Consider the following 24,992-nt stretch of genomic DNA (forward strand, 5'->3'; position numbering starts at 1 on the left):
CAGTCCTTGAGAAACAGAGGTTTAATCATAAATAGGAATGAACCTAGTTTGTCTTTACTTATAAAATGGCTTTTAAGCCCAAGATGGAGGCAGATTGGTTCATCAAACTTCTGTCCCCAGTGAGCCTCGTTGTTCTTGCTAGAAATGACTGTAACAACAGCACGTAGGAGACTGGTGTTAAAGAGTTGTGGGTGCAAGGACACACTGTGATACTCAAGCCAGGCATGGTGGCACGTGTTTGTAATCTCAGCATATGAGAGGCTGAATAAGGAAGATCACAAGTTCAAGGTCACCCTAGACTTCAAATTCCAGACCATTCAGAACTACATAATGAGACCTTATCAAGAAAGAATGAAAGAAAAAAAAGAAAGCAGAGAAAGGGAAGAAAGAAACATCACTCTCTTTACACAAAGTTTGTGAACATTACTGAGAAAACTCAAAAAACCAAACTGCCTGGCATGGTGGCCCATACCTTTAATCCCAGCACTCAGGAGGGCAGAGGCAGGAGGACCTCTATGAGTTCAATGCCAGTCTGGTCCATAGAACAAGTTCCAGGCTAAACAGAGCTGCATAGTGAGACCCTGTCTCAAAACAAAACTAAAAGAACAAATGGGGGCAGCGAGATGGCTCAGCGGGTTAAGGAACTTCCTGCGAAGCCTGACTCTGAATTCAGTCTGCAGGCCCCATATTGTGAAAAGGAGAGAACCAATGCCTGAAGTTGTCCTCTGACCGCCATACATACACACTGTGGCATGTGAGTGCGTGTGCATGCACACACAGACACACACACACAATAAATACCAGTGTTTCAAACATGATTTACAATACCCCGTCTAGAGGGTGACTGACTAAGAGATGAGCCAATATGTTTGTGTGCACTTGCCGCCATATATACCTGCATTTTACTACATCTCCTTATTCGTCCAGCAATCCAGCAAGGCAAATATTAAGTGAGAAACATCTGAGACAGATTTGATCTGAGCTACTGGCAAAACTAGTGATCAATGTGCAGCTGGGTGCCTCCAAATTCAGTGCCCGTAGGCCATGCTAGCATATGTAAGAGCTCTCTATTAACGATAGGCATTGCAAGTTTTCATATGCCGAATTCGGGCAGGGCAAATAGCCATACAGAAGTATGGCAGAATCTGAGTACGCTGCTCTTGTTTGGGTGGTAAGGAGACTCCCATTCTTTTTTACTTCCACACCACGAGCCACACTCAGTTCTCTTCACAGCATTGGCACTCCAGCAAGCAGGAGGAGGCCCTTGGAACCCCCGTTCTTTAATCTTTGAATACCAAGAACCCAGAGTCAGAATTTCCACCCAACTGCAAAACTCTTCCTGCCCTTTCTGATTCCTAATTCATTTTATTTCTTTTGACAGGCTCTCGCACTATAACCTAGGCTGCCTGGCCTGAAGCTCGCAGCAATCCTCCTGCCTCAGCTTCTCGAGTGCTGGGATTTACACCAGAGTCCGATTCATTCTTTTAATATTTAGTTAAATACATTCTTGCAACTGTCAAAGAAACAATGTCTTGGAATTAAGAAAACAAAACAACAAAAAACCCAACTCCCAAAACTGGTAAAGTACGCCGCTACGTATCTTTAAAAAAAAAAAAAAAAATACTGGATTGGGATACTGAACTGCCCTGAGGGCTAAACCTCCGTGGCTGGTTGGCGGGTTCCACCGGTCTAATCCCTTAATTAAGGAAATGCTTAACCTCAGGGCCCTGAATTCAGTCCCAGGCAGCGCACCAGAGCGAGAGCGCAGCTTGGACCTCGGCGCGCTCCGTAGCGCCCACCTTCAGGGGCGGGGTTCAATTTGGTCCCGCCCCCTCCCGCTACACGCCGCGGTTGCGAACCACCCCACCGGAGCTGCTCGCTGAGCCTCGGCGGCCGCGGAGATGAAACCAGAGCCGCGGACGCTACCGCCGTCCCCCAACTGGTACTGCGCGCGCTGCAGCGACGCGGCGCCCGGAGGCATCTTTGGCTTCGCTGCCCGGACCTCCGTATTCCTCGTCCGCGTGGGTCCGGGTGCGGGCGCGAGCCCAGGGGCACCCCCGTTTCGCGGTGAGCCCCCCACGGGTCGGCGCCGTCTTTTCTGCCTTGCTCTCCGGGGTTTGTAGGTCGCCGGCTCGTACCACGGGCGCACGTGGGACCATTACGCTCGGAGGGGCTGGCCCGGGCTAGACCCGGCGTTTACCGCGCTCCTGGCCTTCCTCCCTTGCCAAGGCCCCGCCGGCCCCTAGGACGCCCCTTAGGCTGGGGTCTGTTCTCGGTTCCCTGCTCCCGCTGGGTGATTACAGGATGCTGATTTCTGTAGGATGAATGGGGTGAGTCTGAATTTGCGCCACATGCGGTGATGCTTGCCTGTGATTCCCAGCAACATGGGAGGCTGAGGCTGGAGGATTGCCGCGCGTTCAAAGCCAGCCTAGGCTACATAAGTGAGTTCCAGGCCAACCGTGGCAAGACCCTGACGCAAAAGAAAATGAAGCAAACACAAATCAGGGTTTGATAATGCCTTGTGTTATGAAATATCAGCTTGTTCTATTCCTGATGACCTATGGCAAGATTAAGTAAAAACAGCTTTCACGTTCACCTGTGGACTGAGACTAGTCCTCAGCCTGCGAACTTGGCCCAACTATTCATCTGCGTGTTGTTCATCCAGCAGCATGCTGTCCGATTGTCTGGATAGTGGTTTAGTTAAACAAGTCTGGTTTTACTTCCAGTTGTAGGAGAGTTGGTGGGACACACCGAAAGAGTATCCGGCTTCACTTTTTCTCATCACCCTGGACAATACAACCTCTGTGCCACCAGCTCAGATGATGGGACAGTGAAAATCTGGGATGTAGAGACTAAGGCAGTGGTGACAGAGCACTCACTCCATCAGGTAACGGTCCATCCTGAGTCCTCAGAGTGTTTTAATACGTCTCATCCATGTGAAGGAATGTTAATAATTTGTGTTCATTAGTTAGATATGTTGGAAGGTCTTCCAAAACCTTTTAAAGATGCATTTTTTTCTTTTGAAAATAGAGCTTAAAGTAGGGGATATAACTCAGTCAGTAGAGTGATTGCCTAGCATACACAGAGCCCTGGGTTCAACCCCTAGAACTGCATAAGTGGGCATGATGGTGCACACCTGTAATCCTAGCACTTGGGAAATGGAGGCAGAAAGATGAGGATTTCAAGGCCTGTCCGGTCTACAGGAGAGATCCTGTCTGGGGGTGAGGGGGGCAGACAGACCACAAGTTAACTATGCTGCCTATTTATAAAGCTAATACTAAGTATGGCTACATGTAGTCACTACATCTTTTATGTATATGGGTAGTTTTTCTTTTTCTTTTTTTGTTTGTTTGTTTGTTTTTCGAGACAGGGTTTCTCTGTGTAGCCTTTGGAGCCTGTCCTGGAGCTCACTCTGTAGACCAGGCTGGCCTCGAACTCTCAGAGATCCACCTGACTCTGCCTCCCGAGTGCTGGGATTAAAGGCATGCACGACCACTGCCTGGCATGGGTAGTTTTTTCTATGTGTATGTCTGCACACCAGAAGAGGGCATTCAGATCCCATTATAGACAGGTGTGAGCTACCTTGTGAGTTCTGGAAATCAAACCCAGGGCCTCTGAAAGAGCATCCAATGCCTTTAACCGCTGAGCCATCTCTCTAGCCCCTAGCTGCTTTCATGATAGAATAACAGAGTTCAGCAGTGACAGTCCTATAGCATGACCTACAAAGTCTGACAGAGTCAATAGTTTTATATAACATAAACACCTGGGCAGATAAGAGGGCTTTCCAGGGCAAAGTGCTTGTCACATAAGCCTGATGACCTGAGTTTTGATATTTTGTTTTCTTTCATTTTATTTTGTATGTGTGTGAGTATTTTGCCTGTGTGCCTGGTGTCTGTGGTGATGAGAAGAGGCGAGAACTGAAGTTACTGAAGGTTGTTGGCCGCCATCTGGGTGCTGGGACCAACAAGTACCCTTAGCCACTGAGCCATCTCTCCAGCTCCCTAGGTAGTTTAATCTCTGGGACCTACATAAAAGTAGAAAGAGACTACTAGCTCCATGAGTGTACCGACATGTGCTCAGCTGTGGCACACGCTCTCCACAGCCCATTAAAAAACAAAACAAAACAAAACAAAAAAAAAAACCCAGCAACTTTGGGACTCGTGGGTGAAAGCTTCCTGCTCTCCCAAAGGACCCAAGTTGGATTTTCATCACTCACAACTAGCTCCAGGGAACTCAGTGCCCTCCGGCAGCCTCCTCCACATACAAATGCATGGCGCATGAGTTTGCAGAAACACACATAAATAAAAGTGTGCGTGTGTGCCCAGAAAGCCAGGCATGGCAATCCTAGTACTCAGGAGACTGAGGCAGGAGGATCACTCTGAGTTCCAGGCCACCCTGGACTACAGAATGAGGCTGTGTCTCAAAAACACACAAAAAGTTCTCACTTTGGATTCAATATATCACTCTACAGGTAGTTCTAGCACAGTTCCTAAGTGCCTGTAATGTGCCTAACATTGGGCTAGTTTATAGTACTACATTGACAGGTGAGACTCATCTGGCTTTGCTTTGTTTGAAGCATACAATATCAGCACTGCATTGGTCTCCAACGGTTAAGGACTTAATAGTCTCTGGGGATGAAAAAGGAGTTGTTTTCTGTTACTGGCTTAACAGAAATGACAGCCAGCACCTCTTCACGGAGCCCAGGACCATTTTCTGTCTTACGTGTTCGCCTCATCATGAAGATTTAGTAGCCATTGGGTGAGTACCAAGTACTGTGCTGTCTGTTGATGGTTTATCTGTTGATGGTTTGGTTTAATTTATGGTCATGCTTTTCATTCTCCTTGCCTTGTATGCCTCAGTCCTCAGAGGAAGCCTTCTGTCCTGGTGTCATGTGATCTCCAGATCCATGCTTTTCTCCCTCTTACCATGATACTATGTTTTCTCCCCTCTTTCCATCTAATTTTTCCAGTCACCCTCCCAATGTTAGGAGCATATTCTTTCTCTCTTGGCTAACTTATACTATCCTTGGATGTGACATTAACTCCAGAGTGTCGCATGACTCTGTGCTGGGTCTGGCACCACAAACCTGAACTAGGGATACATGTATCCTAACATGCACCTCACAAACAGAACAGACAAAGAAAGCCAGCTTTATGATACCATTTATGAAGCTTTTGGATGTACAAAATAAAATTGTCTCTTAGTTGGAAACATTGATAAAGAAAGTCTAGGGATGATAGATTACAAATCAGAAACATTGGCTACCTCTCAGAAAGCAAAGCAGAAATTTGGTAGGAGGAGGTATAAGCTGTTTGGGTGGTTAATTTTTTTTTTTTTCTTTAAGCTAGGAGTAGATACTTTAAGGCATTGGTTCTCAACCTTCCTAATACTGCTACCCTTTAATACACTTCCTGGTGTTGTGGTGACCCCCAACCAAAAATTGTTTTTGTTGCTACTTTGTAACTAATTTTGCCACTGTTAATGAATCATAATGTAAATATCTGAAGGTTTTAGGCTACCCTGTGAAAGGCTCTTGATTCAGATTGAGAACTGCTGGTGTAAGGTTTGCTGGTTGGTTTTTGTTTGTTTTTAACATGGATGGATATTTTACCTGCATGTTTGTGCACCATGTGCTTGCAGTGCTCTAGGAGACCAGAAGAGGGCAGCAGATCCTTTAGGATGAGAGACATGATTGTGAGCCCCCTTGTGTTGCTGGGACTTCAGGTCCTCAGGAAGAACAGCCAGTGCTCTCAACTGCTGAGCTATTGCTCCAACCCCCAGTGGATACTTTTTAATGTGTCCAAAAAAATTCACTTTTTAAAAAGCTATTAGAATTTCTCATTTTCTTATCAATTCATAGATTAATGTGTAGGACAAATACAGCTCTAGAGTACAGTACGTCTTAGGGCTTCTGTTGGTATGAAGAAACACCATGACCACAGCACCTCTTAGAAAACATTTAATGGGGCTGGTTTACAGTTCAGAGGTTTAGTCCATTATCCTCATGGCAGGAAGCATGGTAATGTGCAGGCAGACATGGTGCTGGAAAAGGAGGTGAGGACTCTACATCTTGATCTGGAGGCAGCAGGAAGAGACTGCCACACTGGGTGTGGCTTGAGCATCTGAGACCTCAAAGCCCACCCCCAATGACATACTTCTTCCACCAAGGCCACATCTATTCCAACAAGACCACAGCTCCTAATAGTGCCATTCCCTGTGGGCCAAGCATTCAAACACTTGAGTCAATGGGGGCCATTTCTGTTCAAACCACCACATAGTATAACAGTTCTTGTTAGGTTTGTAAGTGGAAAGTATTACCAATTGTAGAGCTAAAGATGGAGCTCCTCTGGTAGAGTGCTTGTCTAGCATGTACAAAGTCCTGGGTTCAGTCCCCAGTACTGCATTAAGCAAATATGTTGGCTCATGCCTGTGATCTCAGCACTTGGGAGGTGGATACAGGAAAATCAGAAGTTCCTTGGCACATCGTGGGATTGTGGCCAGTCTGGGATGTATGAGGCTATCTCAAAAAAAGAAGAAGAAAAGTTGATTAGTGAGCTGTCTTTATTTTTTAGTAACATTTCTAAATAATTTGTCTCACCTTTCCGGGCAGCAGCAATACATACAAGCTGTAAATCCAGTGGGTACTGGGAGGAGGGGCGGAGAAGAGGGGAAAGTCATGTCTTTTGAGTTAGCATCAGCCCTGGAGGTCTGCAAATGGCTGTACAAGGAGGCAGGGCATGGTGGGAAGGAGTCTTCAGAGAAGAGAGCGGAATCTAGACCCAGGTCAAGCATGCGTAGGATTTGAGCTGGTATCTGAAGAGACAGAAAGGAAGAAAAGGGAAGATTCTGCTGCTTGGGTTAGAGCTCAGAAAGGTGAGCGGCTTAGCAGTGTGAATCTGCAGGCCCCTGCAATATTTCTACCTTACTTTTCAGCTACAAGGATGGTATAGTGGTTATCATTGACATCAGTAAGAAAGGAGAAGTCATTCACAGGCTTCGAGGTCATGATGATGAAATCCACTCCATAGCCTGGTGTCCTCTGTCTGGTGAAGACTGCTTATCCATACACCAAGAGGAAAACTCCGGTAAGACGATCGAAGGAGCTTCTGTTCTCTTTAGACCTAAACAACTAAGTGTAGGATTGCAACTTCTAAATTATATGTAAAACTCGAGCCGCACAGATCAGACTAGGAAGGGGAGAGCTGAGTTTTGGGAAGTAACTTTTTTCTGTCACAAGTGTGTGTTCACTGTAAATTAAAAATAAAATTGCCATCTCTTTCCTAGAAGAACCCAACATTCCCAATGGGAAACTGATAACAGAAACCCCCATTACAAAAGGCTGCTACTTAGCCACGGGAAGCAAGGATCAGACCATTCGAATCTGGAGCTGCTCCCGAGGACGGGGTAAGGTTGATGCCCAGTGTTGTCCTGCGTTCATTTTAAAGATTGATTGGCTTTTATTTTATGTCTATGGGTGTTTTGCACGCACATGTCTGTGTACTATGTATGTGCTCATGAAGACCAGAAGAAGGCATTGGATCCTCTGGGAACTGGAGTTATAAACTGTTCTTGGTCACCATGTGGGTGTTGGAAACAGCGTGGCGTTTCTAGAAAAGCAGCAAGTCCTCTTAACTGATGAGCCATTTTTCTCCAGCTCCCTTACCTACCTTCTGTTGTTTTAGAGAAGTCAGAATGAATTTGAAGCATTACATCCACAGTTGGGGGTGGGAGGAGATGCCTGCACACCTACTGCTCAGCTTTCTCTGCCCGTAAGGAAGTTCAGGACCTAAACCAAGGATGGTGCCGCCCATCGTAGGCTGTGTTCTAGCTTCCTTTCTGTTGCTCTGATAAAAGGAAGGGGCGATTTTATTTCAGCTTATAGGTGGCAGTCTGTCATTGAGGGAAGTCAAGGCAGGAACTTGGGGCAGAAACCATTCAGTGGAGGAATGCCACATGGTGGCTCACTCCCTGGCTTATGCTTAGCTGGCTTTCTTGTACAGCCTGGGACCATCTACCGAAGGATACATCCCATAGTCAGCTGGGCCCTCCTGTATCTGTTGTCGATCTAGACAGTCCCCCACAGACATGCTCAGAGGCCAAACTAACCTAGATAATACCTCGTCGAGACTCTCTCCCAGGTCTTCTGTGTTCTGTCTCGGTGTCTCTTCCTTCGGTGTGAAAGCCTGTCCTGCTGCAGTCGAGTTAGCTGCTTGTTCATCGTATTCCAAGAACATCATCTGTCCAAGATCTGTTACCAGAAAGTTGTTGTCTCTTGTGTCCTGGTTAGAGCTCTCTGTTCTGGACATCTGGCTTTCGTTTCTTTTGTATTCTGGTGTCGTCCAGAAGGCAAGGACCCCTGCTTTGCTGAAGGAGTCCTGCCTGCCATGCAAAGCAAGGCTGTCCTAGAACTTGCTATGTAGACCAAAGTGACCTCAGACTCACAGAGATCCACCGGAGAGCAAGATCTTTACTGTAAGAACAGGACTAATGGGCTTTCCTTGACTCTTAAGAATGGAAAAAACCCGAGTTGTAACTCCCAGAGACAGATGCAGGGCAGGTGGTACAGACCCAGAATGCCCACTGTGCACATGAACAAGCTTGCTGCGTTCACATTTTTATTTATGGCTGTTGGGTAGAGGGTATGTGTGTTTGAGGGTCAGGCAGCTCTGAAGTCGGTTCTCTCCTCATACCTTTATGTGGGTTCTGGGGATCAGACTCAGGTCATCAGATTTGTGTGGCGAGCACTCTGACCACTGAGCTATCCTGCCAGCATCACCACTTTATTCAAATGAACCTAAACACACCTCCCTGACTGGACCTCCCAGGACACCTGTCTGAGGATCCCTGAACATGATGGCTGTGCACAGTGGTCCTGGATTCCCCTTGTACAGCAGACCTGCTGGAGAGTACTGGGAAGTTCAGTTTTCTGGACTCCACTTGAGATCTCCTGAATTGGATCTCTGAACTCAGACCCTGGCATGTGTGTTTGTAATACTGTGCTTGTTCTGATGAACAGTACAGGTCTCTGGGTCAGTACTGGTGGAGGTTTCCCTGACACCGTGTGTCGACTGCCAAATTTGCCCGTTAGAGTTATAGCCAACCAGGACTGTGGTTCTCAACCTGGGGGTCAAACCCCTTTGAAGGGCAAATGACCTTTTCAGAGGGGTTGCATATCAGATATCCTTCATATCAGATATTTACATTATGATTCATAGCAGTAGCAAAATTACAGTTATGAAGTAGCAATGAAAATAATTTTATGGTTGGAGATCATCACAGCATGAGGAAGGTTGAGAACCACTGCTCTAGGAGAATTCCACTGTCCTGCAATTGTTGAAAATCTCAGTTAGGTTCTCATTCTAATTAGGAACTCATTTTTCCACACAAAAATGTTCCCATGTGTGTATGTTTATGTGTGTGCACATGCATCTGCAGGCCAAAGGATAACCTTCGGTGTTATTTCTCGGGTGCCATTTAAAAAAACGATTTCTCACTGAGTTGGAACTTGACAAGTCGGCTAGGCTGGATGGTTAGCCAGAGAGCTCGGCTTCTGCCTCCCTAGCATGTGGACAGGCATATGCTACCATGCCTGGTTTTGATATGGGTCCTGGAGATCAAAGTCAAGTTTCAGTGCTTGCAAGGCAATCACTTTGTGAAGTGGGCTGTCTCCCCAGGCTGTCCCAGACAAAGATACTCTTGATTTTTCATGTTTCCGAATAGCCTGTAAAAGCTCATTTGGCCTAAATAGCTAGATTGGAATTAACCTCTATCTAGTGTGTCTCCATAACAAAAGGAGGTGTTCCTTGTGTACGCACATGTTTGGAGGTGATGTTAGGTGTCTTCCTCAGTTCTTCATGTTTGGTTGTTGTTGTTTCTCTTGGCCTTGTTTTTTGAGACAGGATCTCACTGAACCTACCTCCCAGTGATGAGGCTAGACTAGCAGCTGGCCAGCAAGCTCCCGGGATCTGCCTGGGTCTGCGCCCACACTGCAGCATATTTCTTTTTAATGGGTGCTGGGGGCCTGAGTTAAGGTCCTCAAGCTTGCATGGCAAGCTCTTCGCTGAGTCACCTAGCCCCTGGGTTTTACTATAACTTAACCAAACAGCTTGTAGACCATAGAATTGAGGATTTCTGGGAGGGTGAGTTTCCTTTTTCACTGTTTGGAGAGAGCATTGACTCTCTTCTAATCGACAGGTATAATGGTTTTGAAATTGCCCTTTCTGAAGAGAAGAGGAGGGGGTGTGGACCCAACAGTTAAAGAACGTCTTTGGTTGACACTTCATTGGCCTAAGAACCAGCCAACACAGCTGGTATCCAGTTGTTTTGGGTAAGTCTTGGGGTTGTGCTTTCTAGTAAATACTATTTTCCTGTTCAGATTTGGAAATTCCCCAGGCTTATTGTATATTCAGGAAATGGAGAAATAGGTGGCCCACACCTTTAATCCCAGCGCTTGGGGAGGCAGAGGCAAGCAGATCTCAAGTTCGAGGCCAGCCTGGTCTACAGAGTGCGTTCCAGGACAGCCAGGGTTACACAGAGAGACTCTGTCTTGGAAAAAAGAAAAGAAAATGGAGAAATAGCCAGGGTTTATGTTATCATTATAATTCATCTTTTTTTTTTTTTAAAGATTTATTTTATTATGTATACAGTGTTCTGCCTACATGTATGCCTGCAGGTCAGAAGAGGGCGCCAGATCTCATTACTGATGGCTGTGAGCCACCATGTGGTTGCTGGGAATTGAACTCAGGACCTCTGGAAGACCAACCAGTGTTCTTAACCTCTGAGCCATCTCTCCAGCCCAATTCATCTTTTTTTTTAAAGACAGGGTCTTACTTATGGCACAGATTGTCCTAGAACTCAGGATCCTCCTGCCTCAGCTTCTCAAGTGCCTCACTTTGCCCAGCCATCTTGGCATAATAAATGAAATGATAGATGGGAAAATTTGTGAGGCCTGTGCTGTTTACTAACAGAATCATGGCTCCCTGGGGTGTCTTTACAGGCTGAGCCATCTCTTTGCCTTGCCTACCGCCGCCCCTCCTACCACATACGTGCTAGTTGAAAACCCTAGGTGGTTTGACTTGAGCTGCTCTGTGTTCCCTGGTTCAGTTCATTGGCGTAAGCCACTGATAAAACTCACCTATTTATATTGATATTCGAGAGGATACAGTTGAGATTCGCAGGGCAGCATGTGGGAGAGAAGAGGCCTCTCCAGTCCTCCTTTGACTTTTATGGAATCATTGTTACACACATGTAGCTGGAGTTTTCCTGCCTGGCCCACAGTCAGGATAAATCTCTCTCACCTGCCAGTCCCACAACCGCTCAGACCCGACCAAGTAAACACAGAGACTTATACTGGTTACAAACTGTATGGCCGTGACAGGCTTCTTGCTAACTGTTCTTACAGCTTAAATTAATCCATTTCCATTAATCTATACCTTGCCACATGGCTCGTGGCTTACCGGCATCTTCACATGCTGTTTGTCATCGTGGCGGCTGGCAGTGTCTCTCTGACTCAGCCTTCCACTTCCCAGCTTTATTCTCCTCCTTGTCCCGCCTACACTTCCTGCCTAGCCAATGGCCAATCAGTGTTTTATTTATTGACTAATCAGCAACACATTTGCCATACAGACCATCCACAGCACACACATGTAATTGATGAAGCCATTAGTGACCAGCTTATCTTGATCCCTCCCCTTTCTTAACATTGGGCTGGGACTGCAAGTCACTCCTTTATCCTGCCTGGGTTTGCTGAGTGACCAGCCTACATCTTTTAGCCACATTGAGGCTGCAGCTATCAGCTTCATGTGCAAAAGATACTGCTTCAGAGATGCAGGCCGGAAAAGAGCAAAGACGAACTATATATTTCACAGTGCCAAAGACACTGAGAGAATTCCACAGGCTAATTCCTTTATTTTAAATAAGACATATAGAAAAACTTGCAAACTACCCAGAATGTTAGCCACATCCCCTCCTTACATCTACCACCTCAAAAATGATAAATCTTGAAGTTTGCAAGTTTTGGTTGACTTTTATAAATTAAAGCTAAATATGAAGAGAAATGTCTTTAAAATATAGTACATGGACATGGTAGCCCATGCCTAAAATAATCAGTCCTCTGGAGGCTGAGGCAGAACCATCTTCAGGCTAGCCTGGGATATATAGCAAGACTCTCTCTCCAAAAAAAAAAAAAAGATTTATTTTTATGTGCATTGGTATTTTGCCTGCATTGTCTGTATGTCTGTGTGAGGGTGCCAGGTTTCCTAGAACTGGAGTTACAGACAGTTGTAAGCTGCCATGTGGGTGTTGGGAATTGAACCTGGGTCCTCTGGAAGAGCAGCCAGTGCTCTTAACCACTGAGCCATCTCTCCAGCCCCTCAAAAAATTTTTCAAAAAAGTAGTCCTGTACATTGAAATTTCAAGAGTAAAAGCACCTGTGTCCTTCCCTCCACTACCTTCCAGAGGCTTCTTTTTCCTCCTGTAGAGAAGAGTAAAGGGCGCATGTTGCAGTATCTCTGCTTCGTTTTAAATATTTCAAAGAATTCCTTATTTATTGTATGTGTTTGCACATGTATGCCGTGGCATGTGTGTGGAGTTGAGGGGACAACTTTGAGGACTTGGTTCGTTCTTTCCATCATGTGGATTCCAGAGATAGGACTCAGGTCAGACTTGGAAGTGCTTTACCCATGGAACCACATCACCAGCCCTTTGTTTATATTTGTTGTTGATACTTGTTTGTTGGGAAAGGGTATCACTATGTAGTAGTGGCTAGCCTGGAACTCTATATAGATCAGGAGGGTCTCAAACTCAGGGCTCTACCGCCTCTGCCTCCCAAGTGCTGGCATCAAGAGTATGCACCACCACACCTGGCCCTTGTTTAATGTTTGAAGGTTCTCATTTTGTGGTAGAGCTGTCCTTGAACTTGTGATCCTCCTGCCTCAGCTGTCCCAATAACTGAGTTCAAAAAGGTGCACACCACCATACCCAACACAAAAAAGTTTGGTTTTGGTTTGGTTGTTTTTGTTTTTCAGGGGTGGGGATAGGCAGGTTCTGTGTAGCTGTGGCTGTCTTGGAACTTGCTCTATAGACCAGGAACTCACAAGGCTCCACATCTGTCTCCTGAGTGCTGAGATTCAAGGCATGCACCACTGCCACCACAGATCTGTTTGGGCATACACTGAACTTGTAAAACAGAAGTGTGGCCACCAAGGGAGGGGGCATGCAGCAGGCCCAGCAGTTGGGTCCGACAATTTAAGCTGGTTGTAAGCTCTGTCAGAAACTCCTCAGCCCATTTGTAGATTCTGGAAGAGTATTCCCTGTGGCAGACTCCATTTTCCTTGTGAGAGCTTCCTGTCAGGGAGCCTCTTGAGCTGAGAAAAGGACTTAGTCTCTTTCCTCAACCATACTAACCTTTTGGACTTGCAAGTGACCAAGGGAACATTTATCACTTTCTTCTACCACTGAGGTTCCAGAGCTGGCTAGACAACCACAGTGTGACAGCTGGTGAGAGGTGTGCTCTTGTTCTTTCAGAGGCGAGCTGCTGCTGTGGGACCTCACCCAGTCATGGAGACGGAAGTACACGCTCTTCAGCACCTCAGCAGAAGGGCAGAATCACTCCAGAATTGTGTTCAATTTGTGTCCTCTGAAGACTGAGGATGGCAAGCAGCTGCTACTGTCCACATCCATGGACAGAGATGTAAGAAGTCGTTTCTGCTTTTGTTCAGAGTCACAGGGCCGGGGTTGGAAGGTGTCTGTCCTCACCCACATCTCCACATTCCAGTTCAGAGCCCCTGCTATCAAGTACACTGCATATGGCAACAGCAGAGGCTGTGAAGAGCAGCCAGAGGCACTGGTGTGGTTTTTTGAGACAGGGTTTCTCTGTGTAGCTTTGGTGCCTGTCCTAGAACTTGCTCTGTAGGCTGGCCTTGAACTCATAGAGATCTGCCTGGCTCTGCCTCAGTGCTGGGATTAAAGGCATGCGCCACCACCACCCGGCTAGAGATGCTTTTTAGAGACAGGTCTCTAGCCTAGTCTGGCTTTGAATTCCCCATTAATTTGAACCTCTGATCCTTTGGCCTCCACCTTCCAAGTGCTGTAACCACACCTGGTTGTAGTGGGGATTGGAGCCACTGCTTCATGGTAAGCAGATGCTCTACGAGCTGAACTGCGGCTCTAGTCCTGGATTTAGGCATCATTTTTCTCCTGCACGCCCCCAGGTGTGAAGTGCATGACTTGTCAGCAGCTCTTGATGGAGGCCATGCACGTTCTTCCAGAGTTGTGAGAGAGGGGGTTAGCAGTACCATGACCTGGGGAGATGGCGAGCCTGGGTTCTCCATTACTGACTGGGCTGCAGGGTGCCGATTCACTGAACATGCCTGGGAGTGGATGTGCTCCTAGAGAGATTTGAGCTTTGTGATAAATTGCAGATTTGTTTGCTCATAAGAGAAGCTTCTTACAGTTCCCTCTGGAAGAATTAAATCTCATTTGAAATATTTAATTCTTAACCCCCATTTCTTTGCTTTTTTGAACCTTTACTCTTTTTTAGGTAAAATGTTGGGACATGGCCACCCTGGAGTGCTGCTGGACATTGCCTTCTCTTGGAGGTTTTGCCTACAGCCTGGCTTTTTCTCCTGTGGACATGGGCTGCCTGGCCATAGGTGTTGGGGACGGCATGATCCGGGTGTGGAATACACTCTCCATAAAGAACAACTATGATGTGAAAAACTTCTGGCAAGGAGTCAAGTCCAAGGTTACAGCGGTAAGGAGACTTCTTGGAGATTTTTTTTCAGATTCTTTTTAGATACTGCTGGAAATCAAAGGATGTTTAAAGGTATCTGTCATGAAGTAAGAACTTCTCACTGTCTAAGCTCTGAATGGTCTAGACTCTTTCGTCAGCTCAGAGTACTGTGAGATGGCTTAAATGTTTGAGGTGTGTGGGATTGGCCCTGGGTTGTGTTGAACAGTCAGAATGCAGTGATTTTAACTGTTGCTGTTTTTCTTACTGCATTTGTTTGTTTGTTTGTTGTGGGAGTCTAGCTCCCACCTTTTGAAGAGTTCTTAGGTAGAGGAGAAAGGAATTAGGAAATGATAGAAAGGGAGACCTAGCTGATGTGAGGAAAGACAGAAACAAAGGATAGCTTTGGGAGGGCCTGGATCAATACCCACCAGCCTCGTCCTTTATTGAAAAGGGCTTTTTATAATATGCCCAGGGGAGAGGCAAAAGACTTCCTCCCCCCATGCAAGCACACCACATAGCCAAATGTAGACCCTTCCAAACACCTGGTAACCACGCCCGTGGTCAAATCATCCATTATACAACCCTGCTAGGTAAAGCAAGCTCAGATTCTCTGACCCTGAGAATCACTAGGAAGCCTCTGTGGGCTCCCACAGTTTGTGTTTTGGGGGTCAGTTCTTCCTTCTTCATGTGGGTCTTAGGAGGTTGAACTCAGGTGGTGAAGCTTGGAGGCAAGTGCTTTTACCTGCTGAGTCCTTATTGGCCCTTCTTGTTTTAATCCTTCTTTTTCTTACTAAACAATGAGAATTAAATGAAGAGCAAGAAAGTTTTCCATGCAATGGTCAGGACTGCAGATTGACTCCTTTATGGGTACTCCTCTCTCATCTGGAAACTTCTCTTGTAGCTATGCTGGCACCCAAACAAGGAGGGCTGCTTGGCGTTCGGAACTGATGACGGGAAAGTGGGATTGTATGACACCTGTTCCAACAAGTAAGTTTGACTCTCCCTCAGCTCAGTGAGCAGGGCACCTATGATGTCAGATTGTCAGAAACCTGGCACTCAATAAAGCTGTTATAGAGTAGAATCTTTTGGCTCTGATACTGAGGTTCAGAACTCGGAATTTTCTTTAAAAACTTATTTGAGAGGCTGAGGATGTAGCTTAGTGGGAGAGACCTTGACTAGCATGCCCAGTGTCCTGGATTTAATATCTAAGACTCATAAAGTGAGAGATGGGGTGCACATCATTACTTCCAGCATTTGGGAGGTAAAGGCAGAAAGATCAAGGGTTACAAACCAGCGTGATATACACAAGAAACCCTGTCTCAAAAAGGAAGAAAAAGAATGAGAAAAAATGAGTTTTCCAGGTGATGACAGTGTAGCCTGACTGGTATTTAAGAACTATCAACGTGGGCTGGAGAGATGGCTCAGCGGGTAAGAGCACTGGCTGCTCTTCAGAGGACCTGGGTTCCGTTCCCAGCACCCACATGGCAGCTCACAACTGTCTGTAACTCCACTTCCAGGGGATCTGATACTCACACAGACATATGTACAAGCAAAACATCAGTAAAATAAATAAACAAAAACCATTAAATAATTTTTTTTAAAAAGCCACCAAGATAAACCAGTGGCTTTTTGTACAAAAGTTTCCAGATACATACAAAGCTGCAAGACTAGTGGACATGTGCCTTTTCTGTTTTATCTGTGGTTTTTGATGTCTCCTGTGATCAGTCTCAGAGATAGGGATATAGTTGACTTGTAGAGCATCTGCCCAGCACCAAAAAATACAAAACAAAGATGAGGCTGGGCATGGTGGTGCCCGCCTTTAATCCCAGCACTTGGGAGGCTGAGGCAGGTGTATATAACTCTTGAGTTGGAGGCCAGCCTGGTATGTATAAGGAGACACTTTTCTCAAAACAAAAACAACCAAAAGCAAACACAATGTGAAGGTGGCATTCTGTATAGTTGTAAAGTCCTGTTATGACTGAGAAAGTTTCAGACTTTGGTGATACGCTGACATCTGGAATTAGACATATTCTGGATATTTTCTGTTTTCTGAGATCATTTCTGTTGGGTTTTGGTTGTCTCTTAGCTGTCCTTTTCTCTGGAATACCCACTTCTTTCAATAGTATGGGTGCATTTCCAAATCTTAGCGCATTTTCTAACCTCTTCATCTTGTACTTGTCTGGCTGTTTCTTTTTGGCTGGAATTCATCTCCTGATGCCAGTTTTTCTGTTCCCTACTACTTACTGCACAAGCTGCCTGTCTCTGAGTAATCCTTAGCATGGTGTCCGGATTCTGGAAGAGCCATGAGCCCAAGTGTGATATGCTGTGTGTGTCATATATGGTCTCAGCATTTCTAAGGAGTGTAAAATAGAGCTGGAGAAAGGGTTTAGGGCTTGAGAGTGCTGGCTGCTCTTCCAGAGGACCCGGGTTCTGTTCCCTGCACCCACATGGTGGCTCACAGCTGTCTGTAACTCCATTCCCAGGGGATTTGATGCTGTCTTCTGACCTCCATGGGCAACCAGGCACATATTTGGTACACAAATGGATACAAAATGCCCATGTTCTTAAAGTCAAAAATAACTTTTTTAAAAAAGAATATAAAGTAGCTTATGAGTAACTTTTGGTTTTTGGAGACAGGGTTTCTCTGTGTAATGGAACCGGATTTGTAGATCAGGCTGACCTCAAACTCCTGAGTGCTGGGATTACGGGCCTGTGCCACCACTGCCCGGCTGTAATCTTCATTTACACTGGCCGCACTTCAAATCACAAGAGTAGCATATGGCTCAGGGTGTTCCTTTCTAAATGTGGGAATGGGATAGAGTCAGTGTTCCATGGCATAGGAAGAAGCTGGATGGTGGTCTCAATGTGTGTAAATAAAATTCTGCAGGAATTTATCCATGTTCACTGATTACATCCTGCTGACTGCTTCCACACCACAGCACCCACATGGCTGCCACGCCTGACCTGCCAGTGTCTCTTGGGAAAGGATACAAGAGCCATTTCTACTACAGGGCTACCCTCTCTGCGTGTCCTTCCTCCCTCTGCCATACCTCTCTGTCTCTTTCTTTTCTTTGCTGTGCTAGGGATCTGTCCTAGTTACTTTTCTACTGCTGTGATAAGACACCATGACCAAGGTCACTTACAAAAGAAAGAGTTTAATTTGGGGTTCACAGTTCCAGGGGGTGAGTTCATGACCAGCATGGCAGCAGGCAGGCATGGCGCTGGAGCAGTAGCTGAGGCAGGGAGAACTAACCTGGGAATGGTGCTGGCTTTTGAAACCTCAAAGCCCATCTCCAGAGACACACCTTCATCAGGGACACACCTTCCCAAACAGGACCAAGAATTCAAACATAGGAACCCATTGGGACCACTCTCATCCAAACCACCATAGGCCTCATGAATGCTAAATCATCCAAGTCAATTCCCCAGTCTATATGCAACTGCTTGACTAGTTCTCCATTTTTGCTGAAATACTCTTTCAAAGGAGTATATAACCAAACAAAATGATGTTGATATAAGTAGCACTAAGTCATCCCATAAGCTGAGTAGTCATGCTACCAGAAGTTAAGCCGTGAGGGAAGACTGAAGGTGTCACTGATAGGCGTCAGGATGGTTTATTTTGTTGCTTTGAGCCAAAGGGATTTGTACTGTGGGTGCTGTAAGTGTGTCTGATACTTCAGTACCATGCCTCCTTCCACGCAGGTTCTGGAGTTCTAAATCCATACCTAGACTATGATTGACTCTAAAAGTCCTAATAGTGATGTTTTTTCCCAAGAAGTCAAGCCTGGATGCCCCTAAGAGCAAGAGCCCCTTGGAATACAGTAAAAAGCTTTAGGGATCTGTCTTCTTTCAGGTTTTATTGCACTTTAAGAATGTGGTGCTGGGGGGCTGGAGAGATAGCTTAGTGGTTAAGAGCACTTGCAGCTCTTCAAGAGGACCCATGTTCAAGTCCCAGCACTTACACAACAGCTTAAAACTTTGTAACTCCAGTCTAGGGGTTCCTATACCCTCTTCCGGTCTCTGCCAGCAGGCACGCACATGATAAATAGACATACATGCAGAAAAAATATCCACAAAACAAGAATGTGGTGCTGGCTGGAATTGGCTTGGTGTTGCATACCTCTAATCCCAGCATTCAGGAGACAGAGGCAGATAGATCTCTCTAAGTTCCAGGGCAGCCAGAGCCATGTAGTGAGGCCCTGTCTTATGGGGGGGCAGGGGGGAGGGGTGGCCTGTCATCCCTCAGGTTGAGTGATTATGGTTATCATAGCCTCTGTACTCCTTCGTAGCTTCAGAACTGCCAAATAGCTAGGCGTTGCTTTACTATGGGCTCTTTAGAGAAACAGAAGAGAAAAATGATTCTAGCTGGCCAGGTGGGTGGGCAGTGCACTCAGGACTTGTTTTGGTGGTGGACATTATTACATAGTAAGTTAAGTGTTTGCTTTTTAACAACCAACTATTTGAGGCAAAGTTAAATTGTTTTTCTCTGATACCAACAACCACATGTACAGGAAGCACTTTTCAGAGAAAGATGGTCTGTTTTCTAATGGGCCTCTTTATTCAAGTCATCCTGTTTTCCCCATCCACAGACCTCCACAGATTTCAAGCACATATCATAAGAAGACTGTGTACAGGTTGGCTTGGGGGCCACCAGTCCCCCCAATGTCACTTGGTAAGTGTGAGTCATTCTTAACATACATGAGTATATTCTTCCCCTTTAATTCTAATTAGAGTCTGAAAGCTGGTGTATGTCTGTTTGTGTGCATGTGTGCACCATGCCTCCAGGAGTCTGTGAGAGCAGCAGAGGTGGGTGATCATGATGGATAAAGGAAAACCTTGACTCTCGCCTCCCCCAGCTCTGAAATATTGCTCATTTTCCATTGCACAGAGTAACTGCAGGCTGGGTGCTGGCCTTGGGTTGCTAAGGTCTGTCTCTCCTGTAGCCCTGCCTCTCCTCACTTTCCTACCCTGGCTGCTGCTGCTTTCCCTTAAGTAATGTGTCTTCTTACTATCTTTTCAAATGAGTCACAAGTTTTCCACACTCGTTGTGCGTGGATTCCCTAGCACTAGCCTTGTGTCCAGAGTAGAGAGTTGTGTGACAGACAGGAGGCTAGCTTTACAGCAATTGCTGTGCCCTGGGACCCTCCTTGGTCATGGGGGTCCTGAACTCTGTGTTTGCACCAGCAGTAAGATTCTCGTTTCTGGAAGAAAAACCACATGCTTTTTTTGGAGACCTTAACATTTTCTCTGATCACATGTCACTGCTCTTGAATGTCAGAAGAGCCTTTGCAGTGAACACAGTCTCTCAGAAGTTAACAATACCTTTTTCTGCCCATAGTTTCCAGGTTGGTAGGAGGGTGAGTGGCTTTTTCTCAACATGTTAGATCATTTCCCACCTTTGGGTGGGACATGAAGGCGGATGTTAACAGTATGGTGTGTGTGCTAATGATGTTGCTATGGAAGGAAGCAGCTACCCTGGTGAAGTGAGACACTCAAAAAGAGTTTTTCTTTCCCAGGAGGGGAAGGAGACAGGCCTTCCCTGACCCTGTACAGCTGTGGAGGGGAAGGCATTGTGCTGCAGCATAACCCCTGGAAGCTCAGTGGAGAGGCCTTCGACATCAACAAGCTCGTGAGGGACACCAACTCTATCAGAGTAAGTTCCAGTTGGCTGGAGTCCTTTCCGCTTCCTTTGGTTTTTCTCCTTATTCAGGCCGTCTGTAAAGATGCCATCATGCTTAGCCAGACTTCTCAGATAGTTGATAAAGCTATTGGTGAATTTATGGCTTGCCTGTTATACCTTGGAGATACTTATCATTGAGTAAAGCAAAGAACTGTGTGGAGGATGTGGGGACTTAATTGCAGTGGTAATGATAAAAAAAACTAGAGGCAGGTGGATCTCTGTGAGTTCGAGGCCAGCCTGGTCTACAGAGCTAGTCCAGGACAGGCTCTAAAGCTACAGAGAAACCCTGTCTCAAAAACCAAAAAAAAAAAAAAAAAAAAAAAACCTTCCATATCTTCACTGTAAAGCATCCTTTTTTGTTTGGGGGTTTTTGTTTTGAGAAAGGGTGAACCATATGTAGTCCTGACTGGCCTGGAACTCCGTATGTAGACCAAGCTGTCCTCTGAGTCACAGAGAGCCACCTGCCTTTGCTTCCCAAGTGCTGGGAGTAAAGGTGTGCATCCTTTGGAAGCTAACCCTGTTGACAATGACTTCCTGTGGTTGTGCTCAGGCCTCATTTGGTCTTCTCTTTTGACAGGATGACTTCCTGTTAGTCCAGGCTAACTTCAAGTTCCTGACCTTCCCCCTCAGCCTCCCAAGTGCTGGATTACGCACGCAGAGTCACACATGCACAACAATACAAAAAGTCTCTCGGGTCCTTTGCCTGGATCTCACATTTAATCACATTTGCTTTAACTTTGTGTCACTTTATTTGTATGACTCAGCTATTTTTCTTTCTTTCTTTTTTGAGACAGGATCAAACATAACCCAGGCTGGCCTCAAGCTTGGTTCCTGCCTCCACCTCCCAGGTGCTAGGATTACAGGTGTGCACCACAATGCCTGGCTTCCACAATTGTCCTTAAGTCAAATCAGAAATGTTGAGGTTTCTTTACCCTTGCAAATAAGCAGTTTTAATTGTTGCTTCTCATTTTTGTATGCTTACCACAAGGTAACATAATCGTAAATCATATTTGATTGTATTCTTTCATTTTCTTCAATGTTGTTTGTATGTTAACATCCAGTAATGAACAAAATTCCTGTCCTGACAAGATTTTAGTTGAGTGACAACTGAGTTTCTGTATTAGAGTTCAGAGGATTCTGCACAGGAAATAGAAATTTGAAATCCCTTCACATAGATGACTTTGAAAAAGCTGTGGGCATATATGCAGTAGACATAAGAAACAAGTAAGAAAAATAGGGTCATGGGGCCAATGAAATGGCTCAACAGATAAAAGTGGTTGCCACCAAACCTGAGTTTTGTGCAGAAACCTACATAAAAGTGGAAGGAGAGACTCTAATCCTAAAGTTGTCTTTAGACTTCTACATACACACCCCTGTGCTCGTGAACGACACACACACACACACACACACACACACACACACACACACACACACACACATTTTTAAGAAAAAGAAGCATGCGCACAAGGTTCTGACAGGCCCCAGAGGAACAGCTGATCTGATTTTGAGCAGTAGACTTGTGGGGAAATGCTGGGGAGTCTGCCTTTTGCTAAGGGGACTGTCAGGGTAGAAGGAAGGAGAAGCTCTAGTCGGAGTACTTGTTCTCAGTAACTCTTTGGCTGAATGTGGTGTTAGTCTAGAAAACTGCCCTTCGGAATTAGAACATGTTTTAACCCCAGGGATTTTTTTCCCCTCATGATGTCATTGACTTATAAGATGAAGAGTGGAAAGAAAATGTTTATACCCGTGCCTGGCTTGTTTTGCTTTCTAGTACAAGCTGCCTGTGCACACAGAGATCAGCTGGAAAGGAGATGGCAAAGTCATGGCTCTTGGCAATGAAGATGGGTGAGTGTGTCCTTTACAAAAAGTTCTACTGCTGTAGCATTCCCTGGCTGGCCAAGGCTTTCTGCAGTGCCCAGTGGCAGTCCCATTGTGTTCTGTGTTAGGATTCACTGTGAATAGCTTCAGCTGATCTGGACTCTCCGTCTTTGTGAAGACAGAATTATTTGAATCTCTACAGCTCAATGACAGTGTCTGACTACTACACTGTGCTGGCTGCTGGAGTCTCGCTGGGGTTTGTCCATTGTTCACTACAGTCACAGCCCTTTTTCTTCAGACATTAGTTCATCATTCTCACCCCCACCTCCACCCTCAGCTAATTCCTGGTGCTGTGAGAGAAGGGCCTCTGCCAGGGGTAGAGTGCCATGCTTTCTGTCTCCTTCCCTGGACTGAGAAGGGGGGGGGGGGGGGCGCGGGGCTTGTGACTTGATTGGCCATCGTTCTCATCCTGCTGCATCTTGTTCCAGGTCCATAGAAATATTCCAGGTTCCCAACTTGAAGCTGCTCTGCACCATCCAGCAGCACCACAAGCTGGTGAACGCCATAGTCTGGCACCATGAGCACGGCAGCCGTCCAGAGCTGAGCTGCCTCCTAGCTTCGGGCTCCAACAACGCTGTCATCTACGTGCACAACCTGAGAACTGTCCTAGGTAACACTGACTTCTGGGCGGGGTGGTGCAGGCTTTGAGATGAGCCTGCCCTCCTGCCTGTGCCTGCTGAGCACAGGGTTGCAGCCTTGCGTTCCCTGTCCGACAGTAATCTGGATTCTGTGCCTAGGGGGAGATCCTTTAAAGTGAAGGTGAATTATAGACGTCACAAATAGATTTTTTTTTTAAAGAGGAGGGAATTTATGTTGGATTTCTTCAGGTAAAGAAATTGATAGAATGATGAACTAATGTCTGAAGAAAAAGGGCTGTGACTGTAGTGAACAATGGACAAACCCCAGCGAGACTCCAGCAGCCAGCACAGTGTAGTCAGACACTGTCATTGAGCTGTAGAGATTCAAACACAGAACAGTTGTTGGTCACTGTCCTGCAGTTTGGTTTTATCCGGTATTTTCTCATGAGTAGCTTCAGATCTGTTCCCTACCTACTGTTACTACTGTGTGAGTGCAGGCATGTCCAGAAAGAGGTGCTTTTGTGTTGGCCTTTAGCTCCACACCTCCTGTGGTAGCCTGTGTGTCAGGCCCTGTTAGTGAGCTACATTCTTGTTGTTGTTGTATCATTTTCTGAGCTTGTGTCATTTTCTCCTGTTTTCTCCCTCCAAACCCTTCCGTGTACCCCCTCACTCTTTCAGATTCATGGACTTGTCTTTCTTTATTGTTATATATACATTCCTAAATACATAATTGCACTCTTCCCAGTCCGTTTAATATTATTTATGTGCCTGTGTTTTTAGGGCTGACGATTTAGTGTTAGATAACCAATCGATGGATTCTTCCCTGGGGAAGACTGTCTCTCCCTTTCTCAGTAGTTCTTAGTTGCCTGTGGTTGTTTAGCGTTGAGGCCTCATAAGCTTTCTCCCTTCTCCATTAGTTATTGGTGTTGTATTTGTTCAGTCATGTTTAGGTAGCCATATTGATGAGACTTTATGGTCTTTTCAAGGAGACCCAACCTCACAGCAGATTCCCCAATCCTCTGGCTCTTATAATCTAGTAAGCTACATTCTTTTCTTTTCTTTACCCCCCCCCAAAGTATTTATTTATTTACTTATTTAGTCATTTATTTAACTTTATTTTATGTGCATGAAGGAATCAAATTCCCTGGAATTGGAGTTACAGACAGCTTGAGCTGCCATGTGGGTACTAGGAATTGAACCCAGGTCCTCTGGAAGACTCAGTCAATGCTCTTATCCACTAAGCCATCTCTCCACCCCACCCCACCCTTTTTTGTTTGTTTGTTTTGTTTTTCAAAACAGGGTTTCTTTGTTTTAACAGCTCTGGCATCCTGGAACTCGCTTTGTAGATCAAGCTGGCCTCGAACTCACAGAGATCTGCTTGCCTCTACCTGCAGAGTTCTAGGACTAAAGGCATGCGCCACCACTGCCCAGCTGTAAGCTACATTTCTTTGTTTGGTTTTTTGTTTGTTTTTGATTTTGTTTTGAGATAGGGTTTCTCTGTGTAGCCTTGGCTGTCCTGGAACTCACTCTGTAGACCAGGCTGGCCTTGAACTCAGAGATCTGCCTGCCTCTGCTGGGATTAAAGGCATGCACCACCACTGTCCGGCTAAACTACATTCTTTTTTTTTTTTTTTTTAAAGATTTGTTTATTATGTATACAGTGTTATGCCTGCATGTATGCCTGCAGGCCAGAAGAGGGCACTAGATCTCATTACAGATGGTTGTGAGCCACCATGTGGTTGCAGAGAACTGAACTCAGGACCTCTGGAAGAGCAGCCAGTGCTCTTAACCTCTGAACCCCGGCTAAACTACATTCTTAATCACTGAGATCTCACAGAGCCTTCCTTGCTTCTTGGGATGTCCTGTCATCTGTACATTCTTTCTGTGGCTATTTGTGACTTCTTCCCCTTGCCTTCTAGAGAGCAATCCTGAGTCCCCAGTGACCATCACAGAGCCCTTCCGGACCCTCTCGGGGCACACAGCCAAGGTCACCAGTCTGGCGTGGAGCCCTCATCATGATGGAAGGCTGGTATCTGCTTGCTATGATGGCACAGCTCAGGTACTGTATGTCCTTGAGCCTGAGGTCTTGACTTATTTTGTGGGGGAGGGCTTCTAGACAGGGTTT

The 24,992-nt window shown here is 45.9% G+C and overlaps 1 protein-coding gene across 4 annotated transcripts in view; it reads left to right on the top strand.

The window, feature by feature from the left end:
- The first annotated feature begins 1,826 nt into the window (after positions 1 to 1,826).
- Gemin5 (gem nuclear organelle associated protein 5) overlaps positions 1,827 to 24,992 on the top strand; it is a 50,104-nt gene continuing 26,938 nt past the window's right edge. For 2 of the 4 annotated variants that reach the window (XM_052757544.1, XM_052757545.1), the window contains exons 1-14: positions 1,827 to 2,067; positions 2,727 to 2,887; positions 4,577 to 4,758; positions 6,934 to 7,085; positions 7,285 to 7,404; positions 10,195 to 10,327; positions 13,525 to 13,690; positions 14,540 to 14,752; positions 15,633 to 15,718; positions 19,321 to 19,403; positions 20,248 to 20,384; positions 22,183 to 22,256; positions 22,718 to 22,899; positions 24,787 to 24,926. In XM_052757544.1, the coding sequence (XP_052613504.1) occupies positions 1,902 to 2,067; positions 2,727 to 2,887; positions 4,577 to 4,758; positions 6,934 to 7,085; positions 7,285 to 7,404; positions 10,195 to 10,327; positions 13,525 to 13,690; positions 14,540 to 14,752; positions 15,633 to 15,718; positions 19,321 to 19,403; positions 20,248 to 20,384; positions 22,183 to 22,256; positions 22,718 to 22,899; positions 24,787 to 24,926 (1,995 nt within the window). In that variant the 5' untranslated portion in view covers positions 1,827 to 1,901. The remainder of the gene's footprint in view (positions 2,068 to 2,726; positions 2,888 to 4,576; positions 4,759 to 6,933; positions 7,086 to 7,284; positions 7,405 to 10,194; positions 10,328 to 13,524; positions 13,691 to 14,539; positions 14,753 to 15,632; positions 15,719 to 19,320; positions 19,404 to 20,247; positions 20,385 to 22,182; positions 22,257 to 22,717; positions 22,900 to 24,786; positions 24,927 to 24,992) is intronic. The other 2 variants (XM_052757546.1, XM_052757547.1) reach the window with 1 other exon arrangement.

Source organism: Peromyscus californicus, unplaced genomic scaffold (genome assembly GCF_007827085.1).
Source record: "Peromyscus californicus insignis strain IS unplaced genomic scaffold, ASM782708v3 Scaffold_3__1_contigs__length_106647218, whole genome shotgun sequence".
NCBI lineage: Eukaryota > Metazoa > Chordata > Mammalia > Rodentia > Cricetidae > Peromyscus > Peromyscus californicus.